A 12,521-nucleotide genomic window follows, 5' to 3' on the forward strand; every position below is an offset into this window, starting at 1 on the left:
AATTTGATAGACTGAAATATTGAATTGATGTAGAGTAGAATACAAAATTTACCTAACAATGTAATTATAATTGAGCAAATCTATAGAATGAAACAAATCTAACAATATAAATATTTCGCGCGTGAGTAATTTCATGCTTCACAAATCTTAAATAGAAATAAATATTTTTTCATTGAAATCAGATAAAATAATCTAACATTTTTGACTAAGTGTGAGTTATGTACTTGGTATTAATTATCTACTTTAAATAGTAGTCAAAAGGAGTGATATAAAAATTGAAACAATAAACAGGATTGAAACTCAGGAGTTGAATTATAATAGAGAGAACTTCATTCGAGAATTGTTTACCTAACATAAAATGTATTAGATTTTCGTTGTTTCGAAGATAAATGAACAAACTTAAAAGAATCTAGCACTACATTCAATTTAGTTTAACAAAAAGGAGGACAAATAAATAGGGTAAAGGGGATCGTGCGCCTAAGGTTGGGCCGACAAGGCCCATGCGTATACTCCGAAGAAAACCCCAACCCTCTCGAACTATAAATATATGTTTAACCGACTTATGATAAATACAATTAAGTATCTCTATTCGCGTTCTTTTCAAGATGTTTTGTCTTCTTTATCTAAAAATACTCATTCTCTATATTGCATTGACGTTTTGAATTACCTAACCATATTACGTCATTTGTATCAAGAATTCAATCTGAATTTTGGGCACATTATATATTTCATTGAAGGTTGATTCCTTCTTATTTATATTACATTTGGTTGGACCACCACTCATTTATTCAAGGTGTTAAAGTTTGTGACATCAGTTTCGCATGGATAGATTTTGGTACTTAACTTGAGCCGCGACCTATTAGTGACTATCCAGATCTATATTCTTTTCTTGAGAAAATGTTGAAATCTAGGAGTATGTATTTGAGACTACATCAAAAGAGAGAAGTATTACACATCTTGTATCATCATGAATTAATGTTTAAATGATGAAACAAAAAGGTTTAAATGGCTAGGGAATTTGAAGTCTTAGTTTAGACATTATTTTTCAATTTAACTTAATTGATTGGATTCAAACTCACGACGGGTTAATACTTATCGATGTGAAAATAAGTAGTGTAATCGATATAGTACTGAATCAGTTGGATGATGCCTATTTACTTGAAGTTCCTCTTTCTCGCATCGGTCTAGTCAACTTTAGTAAGTTCTCTCCATAAACATAAACATGCATAAATTGTTTTGTGTGGAACCTTTTAATTTTCCTAAGATGAGAACATAACAAACTAAAATCAGCTAGGGATGCATGTGTAATTTGAGTTAAAATAAAAATGTGACAACTTATGTTTTTTATATTAAATAAATAGATTTTTTTTTTTTTTTGATACACTAGAAGTTTCCAATCTTCAGACCACACAATCTTAGGTGATCTTGTTCCGATTAGTCGGTAGATGAATTAAAATACATGTGTGTTAAGTTGTTTAAAACTTTTAATAAAAAAAATCATGAAATAAAGAATATCACACCAAATCATTTTAACATACATGTATTGAATCCTTTAATTCCCAATCTCTTTAGCCTATGTAATAATTTTACCCATTTCTATAGACGAAGAAGAACCCTTGGAGTATTCTATGATTATCATGTTCCAAGCAAAGGGATGTGGGATAACAAGCAGGTTGTCGAACATTGAACGCGCTTGTTCAAGTGAGATCGAGTTGGACAAGATGATTTAATGAAGAGGAATTAGAGTTGGAGAAGATGGTGGTGAGTTATCAATTGTTAAAGAAGAGCTTGAAATCGACGACGAATCATTTTGCATGCAGGAGGGCTTGAAATCGAGATCAAAATAAAGTTTTGTTGGCAATTCAAACCAAATGGGATCCTTTGTGACCTAATGGTCCTTGTGCCCCTCTAAGTGGAGATTGCAATGATAGAGCATCCGATCTGACTTCAAACAGCGTCAAATTGTGGCTATGATGGGAGAGGAGAGGAGAGGAGTACCTTATTGTGAGAGTCAACGGTCGTTTCCTTTCGCGCCAACTAAGAAACGTAAATAAAATGATTTTTTTATCGACAAGAATATTGGACGAAAATAGAGGCTCAGATTAATCTATATTACATATAAAAAAAATTACAAAATTTTCTTAATTAAGTAGAACTAGTTATAGATAAATAATGCAAATAAAGAAAATTGTTATGATATTTATATGGATGTGTGAATAAATGAAAATATTATACGTAATTCATATCTATATTACAACACTAACATAGTAAGACTGAAAATATATATATTCATCAAAATAAAACCAATGCAAATAATTTATGTGGTCATATACTCAAAAAGAATAATGAAACATTGGATGTCAAGAAAGATGGTGAAAATTTTAATAGACCAGATAATAAATTATTTTGAATTGGTCAATTTAGTTGAAATCTAGAATGTTACCAATTTCTAATTTTTTATATTTGAAGATTGCCTAATCAAATTAGATTGTTTGATGACTATGATATTTTTTGGTATCAATTTTTAAAGTAAATATTTATCGAATTTGTCTGCAATATTATCTGTAAATACAATTCTTATTTAGTAAAGTGGAGACGCATAGCAAACTTCTTCGAATTTCGAGAGTGTAATGAAAAACGTCCCTAAAAACTCTAGAGAAAATAAGCGTTCAAAAGACCATCAGAGAATTCCCATGGACCGACGTCAAGAGAGAGAAGAAGATCGACAAGTCACTTTCTTCAAACGCCGCAGTGGATTGTACAAAAAGATCAGTGAATTGAGTATTGTTTGTGCTATCGATTTTATTATCATGATCTTATCTCCATCGGGAAAGCTCTTCTTTTTTGCTTCTCCGAACATGGAATTGATTGTAATGAAAGTACTCAATAACAAGAAACTCGAGAGCAACATGGTAACCAATTTTCTTATGAAAGTGTTCTTTAGAGAAAATATGGCTAGACTAACTAGCCAACTTGTTGAGATAATGAATTTTTGGATAAGCAGAAAGAAAGAGAAAAAAATAAATAAAATGGTTAGAGCACGTAAAATGAAATCGATTATTGATACTTCTGTTTCGAATCTCAATAAGGGTGATTCTCAAATGTTAGAGAATTGGCTTAAGAAGATTGATAGTGTTTTGCATGCAAGATAAACCAACTAAGCTTTTTGTGGAAGGTGTTTGGCTTAAGAAGGTTGAAAATTTTCTATAAATTGGGTGAGTCGTGTCTATAATCTTATTTGATATTTTTTTTCTAAATAAACCTTTTTTTTAATAACTTTACCCTTAACCATTGATTTTAATATATTTAATTCAAGAAGAAAAAGTATTTTATTTAAAATTATAATTGGTTATTTATTAACAAGCTCTGGGTATTTTAAATTTATGATATTAAGAATTAAATTTTTCTAATTTATTATTATTATTTTTTTAATTTTAGAATATTACAAAATAAACTGATTTATATTTAGAAACAGAATTATTAGTTATTCAAATAAATTTGATTTTGTAATTATATTTTTTTATTAATAAAATTTATTTATAATTGTTTTTTAATATTTAAGTATATATATAATAATAATATATAAATAATATATTTTTTAAGTAAAATTTTTATAATTTTAAATAAACTTAATTTTATGAATTTAAAAATACTCCACATTTTTATATAAATATTCGGATTTGATTACCTAAACTCTTATTTTTTGGTAGAAATTACTCTTATCCCAACTCATTCAAATATTTCTAGATAGAACGCATAGTTCATGAACATCATTGAAGCTAATCACCTTACTCAAGAACTTTTGTATTGTCTTATAACAAATTTGTGTTGGTTTATTTGGAAACGAAAAATTAATTTGTGTTTAGGAAAAAAATTGAATCTCTTCAATTTACGATCTCACAATTTCGTGGGAATTTTTCAATTATAGAAATGACATACATGGATGATCACTCGAGGATTTTAGGACGGAAAGAAAATGGGAAAAATCATCCGAATGAACAATCAAGATTAACTCTAACGCGAGTTTTAATCAAAGACTGGGACAAGCAAACATGAGATTCATCGCCCGCAACCATTATGGAACTCCACTTTTGATTACATCAGTTAAAACAATTACCCTCTCGGCATCACAAGAAAAAGTAGAAGATATAAAGAGGGTCCTCCAAATCGGAATCGATAACTCTTTTGAACAATGTTCTCGTTGAATCTGACGCAAAGGCATTAACTGATGTCTAAGTATCCCTTCAAAGCTGATATTTTTCTGATTCTCGAAGATATTCCTAGCTTCTTCTCATGCTTAATTTCGAATTCAATATTTAATTTAGTCATCGTGAAACTAATTGTTCGATTTACTTTATCGCCAACCATTTTAATTTTTTTAGAATTAATTTTTCGGACATTTTGAATGCTTTGAGTACATATTTGTAATGACATCTCTATATAAAATAATTTATCTTTTAAAAAAAAAACTCTTACTATTTTATTTATTTATTATTTATTATATATATAATAACAAAAAAAATCAGTTTGTCTTTCTATTTTATCTTTTTATTTTATTTTTGTTTTTATTCTTCTTCAACCCTAATCCCAAATTTCCGTCGCTCCCACATCTCCGATTTCCCCTCTTTCTCTTCTCTTCTCCAAAACCCTCATCTGTACTCATCTCGGCTGGAGCTCTGCAAACGATTATTACGTTTTCAAGATCTAAAAAGAAAATTCTTCATTTAGGTCGAGACAGCGGACGAGAATTCCAGGAGACGCAATCCGTGATTTCTAGCGGAAGATCGACACAAGTTACGCGCTTATATCCGATCGATGTAAGTTATCATTCATAGCTTAACCTTATGTTGGAATCGAACTTCATTTTCATGGCAAGTATGTAAACAATTCAAATCTTTAGAAATCTTATGCTCAAATTTGGTTTTCTGAAATGACGAAAGTTCTGAAATGTTATTTAGCTTTATTTGAATGATATGAACTGCCTGAAACTCAATTGTTTGAGCTAAGGAACGATTGCAATGTTTTGATCAAGCTGTTGATTTTGGATTCAATTGTACAAGTCATCTGACGCATGTTAGTTTAGTTTGAATATCTAGGCTAATTAGAGTTCTTGACTGATTTCCTCCAGATCTTCCTAAGACGCCATGAAAGGTTTAACTACAAATGGTATCAAGCCATTGTTCTTGACTAAAGCTCAGAGGGAGGAACTGGCCATCCGCCGACGTGAGGAAGAAATTGCAGAGCAGAAACGTCGATCCGAACAGCTTCTCCACAGCAACAGACCGTCATCTGATTCTAAACCTTACGATCCCGCTAACGATGCTTCTGGTCGCTCGCACCGCGATAGGGATCGGGACCGCGACAGGGATCGCGATCGAGAACGTGACCGCGATCGTGATAGAGATAGGGAAAGAGACCGTGAAAGAGATCGTGACCGTGAGAACGAACGACGCAACAGAGACAGGGAACGCGACGAAGATCAGAAAAGTAGAGAACGAGCGCGAAACGAGAAATTAGCAGAAAGAGAGCGCGAGAAGGAACTAGAGTCTATCAAAGAGCAGCACCTAGGATCAAAAAAACCTAAGAAACGAGTAATCAAGCCTAGTGAAAAGTTCCGATTCTCATTTGACTGGGAGAATACGGAGGATACTTCTCGTGATGTGAATTCACTTTATCAGAATCCTCACGAAGCCCGTCTTCTGTTTGGTAGAGGATTCAGAGCTGGAATGGACCGCAGGGAACAGAAGAAGCTAGCAGCGAAGAACGAGAAGGATATCAGAGACGAGATTAGGAAAAAGGATGGCGTGGAAGAGTTACCAGAAGAGGCCGCCGCACAAAAGCTCAAGGAACAGGCTGCTGAGAAATACGACACCTTCGATATGAGAATAGATCGACATTGGTCAGATAAAAAGCTCGAGGAGATGGCAGAAAGAGATTGGAGAATTTTCAGGGAAGATTTCAACATATCCTACAAAGGATCCAAGATCCCCCGCCCTATGAGGAATTGGAAGGAGAGTAAGTTAAGTGAGGAACTGATGAAAGCTGTGGAAAGAGTCGGTTATAGTACTCCCTCCCCTATTCAAATGGCAGCCATTCCACTCGGACTTCAGCAACGCGATGTGATTGGCGTTGCCGAAACTGGTTCAGGCAAAACCGCTGCATTTGTTCTCCCTATGTTAATGTACATATCCAGACTTCCTCCCGTGAACGAAGATAACGAAGCAGAAGGTCCTTATGCAGTAGTAATGGCTCCAACTCGAGAACTTGCCCAACAGATTGAAGAAGAAACGCTCAAATTCGCACATTACTTGGGCATCAAGGTGGTTTCAATCGTAGGAGGACAATCAATCGAGGAGCAAGGATTCAAAATTCGACAAGGATGTGAAGTAGTGATTGCGACACCAGGTCGTCTTCTCGATTGCTTAGAGAGACGCTACGCAGTCCTCAACCAATGCAATTATGTAGTTCTCGACGAGGCCGATCGTATGATTGATATGGGATTCGAACCTCAAGTAGTCGGTGTTCTTGAGGCCATGCCATCGAGCAATCTGAAACCAGAAAACGAAGAAGAAGAACTCGACGAGAAGAAAATCTACAGAACAACCTACATGTTCAGCGCCACCATGCCACCCGCAGTCGAACGACTCGCCAGAAAATACTTGAGAAACCCAGTTGTCGTTACAATCGGTACGGCTGGAAAGGCGACAGATTTAATCACTCAGAACGTGATAATGGTGAAGGACTCCGAGAAACTGCCAAGGCTGCAGAAACTATTGGATAATCTCGGCGATAAGACAGCTATAGTGTTTATAAACACGAAGAAATCAGCCGATTTTCTATCGAAAACTCTGGATAAGTCTGGGTATCGGGTTACAACTCTGCACGGAGGGAAATCGCAGGAATCAAGAGAGATTAGTTTGGAAGGGTTTAGAACGAAAAGATATAATATATTGGTGGCGACTGATGTGGCCGGACGTGGGATTGATATTCCTGACGTGGCTTATGTTATTAACTACGATATGACGACGAGCATTGAAATGTATACTCATAGGATTGGACGAACTGGTCGAGCAGGGAAAACTGGGGAAGCCACCACGTTTTTGACTTTACACGATTCTGATGTGTTTTATGATTTGAAACAGATGCTAATACAGAGTAATAGCCCTGTTCCGCCTGAATTGGCTAGACATGAAGCATCCAAATTTAAGCCTGGAAGTATACCTGATAGACCTCCAAGAAGGAATGATACAGTCTTTACTCACTGACCAAGAAGGATTTGTATGCCTTTAGAAGGTATGTCAAAAGAATTTCTTTCTAGTTGCATAGAAAAATTGGATGATTGATTGTTTGTTTTGTTTATATAATTGACAGGAGCAGCAGCAGCAGCATATTGAGAGAGGATTACTTACAACAGAAAGAACATAACCCAATTCCCAAGTGGGTTTGTAACTAAAGTATGTTTTTTGATTCATGTGACATACTTTTACCCTTTATTTAATGATATGTCTTAACATTGTTTTCTGTTATTAGTTGTTGATGATGATAAATGGTGTGGGTGAACATTGATTGGAATCTTCTGAGTCTCTTAGTTTATCATGGATAATGAATTTTTGGTATTGTCGAAATGTATTGCACTTTTTCTTATTAATGCTCAAGATTGCAACTTGATAAGTGGTTTATTATAGTTATTAGTTATTGGATTCATTTGAAAATTCTTTTTTTTGTCTAAATGTATTACACTAGGTTGTAGAGACATTTATTTTTAATTTAGGAAGCTAGTGGGATGAATCCATAATATCGATCTTTTAGATACCGACTCTTACTACATTAACCAACCTAACCTAGCGGGTTTCTTTACAAACATCTCATTCCCTGAAGCTTTCTTAGAGTCCAAAAATTTATTCCATGCAAAGTGAGGTTTTCAACAACTTCTTAGTGCCATTAGTGGATTAACCATTTGTTCATTTTAGCTTCTTATTTATTTTCCTTTTTATCGGTTTTATGTAGATTCATCAAGATGCTGGGTGCAAAGAACCTTTGTCATTCGTTTTTGCAACATATGCACCGACTTGTCTTGGATTTTTGGACATGGATTGAGAACACCCAACATGGGCTTTTTCATTATATATGTCTTTTTTTTACTATGGAGTATGCACTTCTCCTAAAATATTTTTACATATTTTATAATATATTAAATAGTCGTTTTTTGTTTTCATTTAGTTTTTTTTTTCCAACAAAAAAGAAATAAATTAAAATTACATAAAACATGCTCCTTCACATCACATTTCCAAAATGATTCATTATTATCTTTTTAAATGTTTGGCATCTCACTCCATTATTTCATATATGTAGTTTGTAATTGATGTGATTTGTTTGTGTTTATTCTTAACTTTGATTAATCTTCTTTAAATGAGTTATGCTTATTTCTAGTAGCACCAAAGCATCCATACCTATTTAAAATATGCAACCCAAAAAATCCACATCAAAAAGTTTAAGATCAAATTATGAATGAAGCTTTGAATGATAAATAAGTTAATTAGCTTAAGTGAAGTCTTAATTAAAATCAAAATGTCTAATATTCAATTTTCATTAAAAAAAAAAATCTCCAATTTAAAATGGGGACATGCAAAGTCATGAGAATAAACTTTGTTAATAAAAAAAAACCTTAGTTTAATCATTCTTTCTTTTATTATGATTTTTTTTAATTAAAATGATGAATGAATGAAAATGGCTGTCTTCGGTATAAATGACAATTTAATTAAAAAAAATTATTCATTATTTTAAAATAAGATTATTAAGTTAAAATATTAAATATATTTAAAAAAAATATTATTATTATACAAACTAAATTAATTTGTCAAGTGTTTCTTTGTTTGAAGTGTATATTATTATTTAATTTTTTGGTTAAAGTACGAGACATTTTGTAAAATTCAATTATGAAAATAATATTTTCCAGTATCTTCTCTTCATTAAACAAGAAAAGTAACTTTGACTCTCTTTTTTCTCATAGGTCATATTGTATTTTTGTGTTTTATTATTCTCTTACATTTTCATTTTCTTCTTCAAAATTAGTAAAAAAAAATTATTGATGTACATGTTTTTGTCACATTAACTTCCCCCTTTTTTGGCTTATATGCCACTGAGTTGTTTCTGAAATATTTATTGTTGTCCCTCAATATGCTATGAACCAACAAAGGGTATCAAGATCACTATCGGTTAATCTGAGCTAATTTTATTTTTCTATAATTTTCTTTGACATTATGGTTGAGCTTTTGTTGTATATCACTGAAGAATAAGACATAATTTTGAAAAAAGTATAGAAAAAATGGGCATGATATGAGTCCCCTCTGCTCAATTGCTCATATTTGAAAATGGATTGGTTTTCTGAGCTTGAAGAACTGAAGATGCTAGGATACAATACTATCAAGTTATCTTTTGAGCTTGAAGAGAATGGGAAGCCATAACAGCAAAAATGTTTATCCTTTCTATGCTTTTAAATTTCTCAGTTTCCAAATCAACATGCTGGAATATAAATAAAAACTGCTGAAGAAAGGCATTCAACATAGGAAGGAAAGAATCAATCCTCAGACCCAGAAGAAGTGGTCTTTTCCTCTTTTGGAGGTGCGAATTGCCTGGTGAGTCGAGATCTTGTCCATGGATCCATACCTGCTCTTTGTGGCGGTTGAGGGGTTGCTGGTTTCGACTGTCTAAGTTCATTATCTCTATCAATAAACCTGTTAAACAAACAATGATTAGCACTTTCAATATTCTACTTCTCTTTTTTTTAATGTTAATCGCCACAATTTGCCAACTGCACTTACTCAATAAAGCCCATTGGTGCTGCATCACCAACTCGAATTCGAGTTCTCAGGAATCTTGTGTACCCACCAGCTCTATCTCTGTAGTAAGAATGACATCCATTATGGTCTTGTTTATGGACTTTGAATTCTTATGGAAATTAAGGCCTTTTGGTTTAATCTCAAATAACCCACAATCCAATCATACATCACATCATCAAATCAACTAAAATATTGAAATATCCTCTATTTCTTTTTTCAAAAACTCCTAGTCTTTTTACCCAAATAACCCAAGATCTTTCAATAACCTAAACACATCTCTTAAGAATTACAATTCTAATTTCGGTTACCCTCATCCAAAATACAATGAAGCAAAATATAAAGGCATCAGACTAACTTGTATCGGTAAGCAAATTCATGGAACAATTTGTGAATAACATCATCCCCTCGAACAAAGGCTGCAGCACGTCTTGCAGCAGAAAGAGTGCCCTGCCAAATTCAAACGATAACTTATGTCTTTGCTCAATATTAAGAAGCTCTTCAAAGAGAAAAAATGAGTATCACCTCTTTCCCAAGTTGCACCATGTTATCTGCAAGTCGCCGGACTTCTTTCGCCTGTGAATGATAATCAAGAAGAACACATTACATACTCTCATTGACTGAGAATCAGAAAACAGAAAACAACTGATTCAAAATATCATGTCATCTAAGAAAGCCTCATGTGGGTAGAGGAAAAGAAATCACCTTTGCAACAGTAGTTTCAATCCGCTCATGTTTCACCAGCTGAGAAACCATTGTCCTGCAAGATCAAAACCATGATGAGAATATGGTTTGAGCATAAAATTGAACGTGATAATGAAAATATTATGAACCTAAGCATAGACATCCGATGACCAGTGGGACGACCGAGCCTTCTCATCTTTGTCATTGTTGCGATTCAAGAGAAATCGTTAGGGTTTATGAGTTGCGAATGAGAGTATGAAATGGGGAAGAGAGAGATTAGGAAGAATTTCTATTTTTTTATATCATGCATAAATCTAATATAGATACAAAAGACTTACCTCTAATCTAAATAAGACCTTAATATAAATTTGGGAATATTGAGTCCTTTAGACTTATTTTGGTTCATATTTAACCTTAAACTTTTAATTATAATATGTAATTTAGTTTAAATTGTTACTTTATTATTATATATTATATATGAAGAACTAGTTAGTCATATACAAAATAATAAAACCATGGAATGCAATAATATATGTTTTATATAATTTTTATAAAAAGATCAAGATAATTGAATTTAACCATAAAATTAACTGATCAATAATCTTAACCAATTCATACTAGATTTTTGTGTTTATGCATGAAACTTTTTTTTTTAATATTGGAATACTCAAGTCAAAATTACTTTTTCATTGAACAAAATGAACTCATATTTCTATCCATACAAACAAAACTCTCTATCATACATAAAAATGATTTAAAAAATCTTAGTATGATGTTTTCTTATTATAAAAAAAAAAAAAAGACATGTTTTTGAAGTTATTTTTTTTAAAATTACCTTTATAATTTAATAGTATAAAATTATAAAATAAAGTTAATATATAAATATTTTAATTAATAAAGAGGGATTTAATTATTAAAAAGTAAAATATGATATGAAGTTTTGAAAAAAAATATTTTACTCAAAATATCGTGCTATAAATGGGAAATTGGACGAAATGACCCTAAAGAAAATATATTTACATCTGTGGTGACCTGATAATGTTTATTGCTCTGGTAACCACTTTATTTTTTTTTTGACAAAAATACCCTTTTCGCGTAACGCGACGCGTTTCGTGAAGGAATTTTTTTTATATAAATACTTAAATTTTTTCATTTCGTCATTTTCTTTCTCTCTCTTCCCTCTCTTCTCTTGACGGCACGGTGACACGGCGGCGGCACGGCGGCGGCGGAACCCTAAATCTAAACCTAAACGAACACATTATACAAATCGACGACGAAAACTCGTTCTAATATCAGGTGATTGAATCGATTTATGTTATTATTTCCATTGTGTTCATCTTTAAACCCTAAATCATGAGATTTTTTTATTTTTTATCTTATTGTTCATCTTGGTTGTTCATCTTGTCGATGATATGTTTGCAGTTGATGATGCTTTGATTCGGTTCCATTTCAGGGAAGATTCATTTGATTTTCGCGACTTCACGTTTCGCGAAGGCCTTCACGTTTCGCAAAGGCCCAGACGGTCGATGAGCCCTAATTTGTAAGTCAAGAACTTCTTCAGGTCGGTCTCTCTCTCTCCCTCCCTCGATCCGAATTAAGAATTATGTGAATGCTTATTGAATCTTCTTCTTCTTCTAATGATTCATCTTTGATCTCGCCTAGGTTATTTTCAGATTAATTTGTCTTATCATAATGTCTTCTTGCTTGCAGCTTCAATCCCGTGCATTGCTAGTTAGGGCTAGCATTTTTGTACTAGGATCTAGTTGATTATTGAAGAATTCTATCCGTATTTGATCTAGATCATAACCTAATCTCTTTTGTCATGTGTTTTGTTGGTCTCTCTTTGGCAAAAGCAGAAAAAACAAGGTCAATTAGGGCTTGCAAGAGGAAGAAGATGGTGAAAGTATCTACCTTCTTTGGAATGACAGTGGGTGCCTTCGTCTTCTGGAAATCCATGCCTTAGTTGGAAAATAAATATTTTGAGACTTAGATTTGCGAGTT

General features: G+C 32.9%; 2 protein-coding genes across 6 annotated transcripts; one reads left to right on the forward strand and one right to left on the reverse strand.

Moving 5' to 3' along the window:
• Positions 1-4,604: 4,604 nt before the first annotated feature.
• On the forward strand, positions 4,605-8,128 carry LOC124918816 (DEAD-box ATP-dependent RNA helicase 21). 5 transcript variants are annotated; one of them, XR_007097529.1, is made up of 4 exons: positions 4,605-4,817; positions 5,129-7,294; positions 7,370-7,454; positions 8,008-8,128. XR_007097529.1 is itself a non-coding variant. In XM_047458871.1 (3 exons), exon 2 carries the CDS (start codon positions 5,145-5,147, stop codon positions 7,263-7,265), a length of 2,121 nt encoding a protein of 706 aa, XP_047314827.1. In that variant the 5' UTR covers positions 4,605-4,817; positions 5,129-5,144; the 3' UTR covers positions 7,266-7,294; positions 7,370-7,667. The 5 variants fall into 5 exon arrangements, 2 of the variants coding, with proteins under 2 accessions (XP_047314827.1, XP_047314829.1); XR_007097528.1 differs by lacking the exon at positions 8,008-8,128 and adding an exon at positions 7,531-7,667; XR_007097530.1 differs by lacking the exon at positions 8,008-8,128 and adding an exon at positions 7,531-7,667 and having other exon boundaries at positions 5,129-7,293; positions 7,375-7,454.
• Positions 8,129-9,405: 1,277 nt separating this feature from the next.
• Positions 9,406-10,790, reverse strand: LOC124921722 (50S ribosomal protein L17-like). The gene is made up of 6 exons (XM_047462413.1): positions 10,670-10,790; positions 10,542-10,596; positions 10,362-10,412; positions 10,195-10,286; positions 9,822-9,899; positions 9,406-9,734 (listed from the first exon to the last, which is right to left on the reverse strand). The coding sequence occupies exons 1-6, from the start codon at positions 10,723-10,725 to the stop codon at positions 9,578-9,580; spliced, it is 489 nt and encodes a 162-aa protein (XP_047318369.1). The 5' UTR covers positions 10,726-10,790; the 3' UTR covers positions 9,406-9,577.
• Positions 10,791-12,521: the final 1,731 nt, after the last annotated feature.

The sequence above is a fragment of the Impatiens glandulifera genome, chromosome 1, assembly GCF_907164915.1.
Source record: "Impatiens glandulifera chromosome 1, dImpGla2.1, whole genome shotgun sequence".
Taxonomy (NCBI): Eukaryota; Viridiplantae; Streptophyta; class Magnoliopsida; order Ericales; family Balsaminaceae; genus Impatiens; species Impatiens glandulifera.